This window comes from Seriola lalandi, unplaced genomic scaffold, assembly GCF_002814215.2.
Source record: "Seriola lalandi dorsalis isolate HSWRI2012SDOR001 ecotype SW California unplaced genomic scaffold, Sedor1 jcf7180002054572, whole genome shotgun sequence".
Classification (NCBI taxonomy): domain Eukaryota; kingdom Metazoa; phylum Chordata; class Actinopteri; order Carangiformes; family Carangidae; genus Seriola; species Seriola lalandi.
The window spans coordinates 625,058-628,403 of record NW_019525125.1 but is presented as its reverse complement, the minus strand read 5'-3'; the positions used below and the strand labels follow the sequence as shown (position 1 = coordinate 628,403).

The 3,346-nt window shown below is 43.9% G+C and overlaps 1 protein-coding gene across 1 annotated transcript in view; it reads right to left on the bottom strand.

Moving 5' to 3' along the window:
- taok3a (TAO kinase 3a) overlaps positions 1-3,346 on the bottom strand; it is a 63,719-nt gene that overhangs the window by 3,768 nt on the left and 56,605 nt on the right. The window contains exons 16-19 of the mRNA XM_087176862.1: positions 3,220-3,342; positions 2,044-2,247; positions 1,131-1,370; positions 394-606 (exon numbers count right to left, since the gene is read on the bottom strand). Of these exons, the coding sequence (XP_087032988.1) occupies positions 394-606; positions 1,131-1,370; positions 2,044-2,247; positions 3,220-3,342 (780 nt within the window). The remainder of the gene's footprint in view (positions 1-393; positions 607-1,130; positions 1,371-2,043; positions 2,248-3,219; positions 3,343-3,346) is intronic.

Below are 3,346 nucleotides of genomic sequence, written 5' to 3'. Positions count from 1 at the left end.
GTGGGGTGGGGGGGGCATGGATAAGTCACAGAGTCAGAGAGGAGAAAGTGGGAATAGAGACAGAAAGGACAGAAAGGATGGGAGGGGAGGGGAAGAGGCAGTGAAGGGATGGAAGAAAATGGAAGGGCAACAGGGACAGACAGGACATGGACAGAGAGTGGAAAAGAAATGAAGAGAGATTGCAAACGAGGGTGATATAGAAAGGGGGAGGAAGAAAAAGAAAATAATATTAGACAAATGCAAGATATGAGAAGAGGACAAACAAGGAGAAAAATGGACAAGTATAAGCAACAGGTGGAGAGAAAGGCCTCATAATCTGCTGCGAAGATCTTTTATAAGAACAGCTCTTTTTTGTTGAGAAAAAACTGATGAGGTGAACATCTCTCCACTCACCGCCTGCGAGGCCATCATCTCGTTGATGCTCTGCTCATATTGCTCAGCCAGGATGGCCAGCTTGCGTGTCTGCTCATCCTTCAGGGCCTTGAGCACCGTCTTGTGCTCGGCCTTGGGTGTAACTTCCATCTGGTGGTGGCGCAGGGCCTTGTATTGCTTGGTCTGCACCTTACATGTGTCCTGGAACTGCTTCTTGATCTGCAGTTCCAGAGCCTGGTGGAGACAGACAGAAAAATCAATAAGAGAAGAGCGTGGAGTGTTATAGTTAAAGACTGGATCAGGTTTAAAAATCTATTGTTCCACTCTGTTTTTAAAGTCCAACCTTCAGAATCCTGCAGCTGAAGGTTAAAGGTTTTACACAGCCGGAGGCGAAAACCACAGTTCTACTCTCTGTTATCCTCAAAAGCAAATTAAAAATGAAGTGACATTCAGAGATGACACATTTTGTATGTTCTTACACCATTCTTTCCAGATTAATTTGTTACATCCACGTTGCATCACTGCATTATCAAAAACTACATAAAACAGAAAGGATGTTACTCATGGCTTGCGCCATCTTAAGAGGTGAATCCAATTTGTCTTTTCAAAGACACAAGAAAAATTTTAAAAATGCATCCGGAAACAAAAGCATTTAAAAAAAAAAGTTCAGGTTTCTTAGCGTCAGCGATGCATTTCAAGCATCTGTGTTCCTACGACAACAACCACCACGTCTATAAAACACATCTCTGTGGACTCACCTTGAGGTTCTTGGGCTGCTGCCGGAGCTCCAGCACGTGCTTGCGGTGGAGTTCGCGCTCACGTCGGTTGTTGTACTCGATCTGGTTCTCCAGCTCCGTCTGGTGCTGCAGGCGGATCAGGTCCATCCGCAGCTTCTGCAGCGTCTTCAGCTGCCTCTGCTCCAGTTCCTGCGTGGACTCGTCGTGGCGGATCAGCATGGCGTGCTCCATCTCTTTCTGGGTTTTCTTCTTGTTAAGCTCCTGGGAGAAACATGAGGGGAAAGATGGAAGAGGAGGGGGAAAAAGAAGGGGAAGGACGCATGGATGACTTGCAGTAGGTGCAATTCATTACTCATTCACATTTTCACTTGTAGAAAACAATTTTCTTCTTTGTTTTTTTAAGCCCAGAACATGTTTGCTATTATTAACATCTGAATAAATATCACTGATTAAATCTACATTAATTTCAGATTTAAACACCTCCTCTTTCTGTTTACCAAAACATTACAAATCACTATCATCTATAACATGACTCCGAGTTTTGAGTATTTTCCCACAGAAATCTTTTGGACCTCCTAAAACTTCCTCCAGATTTGCACAACAGCTTTTCAGATTATGACATTGCTGCCTTGCTTTACTCTGTAATAATCTTCTTATAGTTAATAGGAAACACCTCACAGATCTACTGAACAATGGCTGGAGTTATTAAGGACACACTGCTGTTTGCTGAGAAAAAACATTTTGGTTATCCAATCACATTGGACCTGTTCACACCAACTTCACAAACAATGACAACTAATAAACAGGGATTTAACTTCAATTCAAACTCAAACTGGACATATGAACTTGAGTTGTACATTTAACAATTACAAAAACAACCAAATCAGTTTATAACTTATGACTTATTGAATCACAGGATGTACGTCCTCCACACCTCTCGGATCTGTTCCTGCTCCAAGTCGTGCCTCTTACTCATCACTTTGCGCTTGAAGGCGCGGCAGTTCCTGTCATAGAAAACCCTCTGCTGGGCCAGTAGATGGGCCTCCTCCTCGGCCTGGGAATGCTGCATGTTCTCCTTGTGCTTGGACAGGCGCTCCTGCTTTTCCTTCTTGGGTGTGCTGTGGTCCTCATTCATCTCCTGAGTCGGGGAGAAAGTTCACAGCAGAGGAATTGTGAGAGGCGTTTGTTTTTACAAGTACAGGACAATGGATGGTCAGTTTTATTAAAGGCCGTCAGTTAACGTGAACTGTGACGGGTAGCTTTTTGACATTTTGGCTGGGTAATTTATCTGCTGTTTAAGCTTTATTTGTCCATATAAGTTTGGGCTTTCCATCATGGGCAGTGGGTGAGGAACTATCCAGTTTGAGGGATTAGTCTAAACCAGTGGATATGTGTATATTGTATTATATGTGCATGTTTCTGACTGTGGAAGAAAGAGTCTCTACACAAGCCCACATTATCAAGTGTTCATAGAGCATACGCCAAACTCCATCTGACCTTCTGTCTTGAACTACAGCTGACTTTCAGAGCCAGGAAGGGTTGGAAAAAAAATGGATAATTTCAGCCAAATCTATCCCTCCTCAGTATGAGTTCTCATTCTCTTTCATGGGCTTTAAGGTAATCTACAACTCGCGCTAATGCACTTAACACACGAGTCTGATCCTCGCTCTCAGTGGTGTCTAATTCCGTTATAGCCCTCAGTTGGTGGGAAATATCTCTCCCTGCCAGCAACGCTTTCTTTTAACTGCGCTGACCTAATTTTGGTCACTTATCTTGTAACTGAAAACACAGTGTATCACACTCCCAGCCCACAGGAGTATTCTCTGGACTCAGTTTCAAGGTTGTGGAGGCACATAAATGCTACACTGTGCGTATGGATTTGTGGGTTTCCTCGTTTGTGTGTATATACATGTGTAGGTACATAGTGAGTAGGCTGAGTGACTCAACACAACTTCCAAAAAGACCACTTTGGAGGTACTGCATGTGCATGTTTGTGTGGAGGAGGGCTGATTCAACAGTAAACAGCATACAGGACTGTGTGTCACACACAAGAGAGGCGTACAAAGGAGCTCGCCCGAGGAGGAAAAAGGAAAGCAACAACATGGCACACCTCCTTTATCTTCTCCTTGCAGAGTTTGTACTGCTTCTTTTGATTATCCAGAAAGGTGGTCAGCTCCTTCTTCTGCTGGGCCACGATCTGCTGCTGGAACTTCTTCTCATCCGCCAACGCTGTCTTC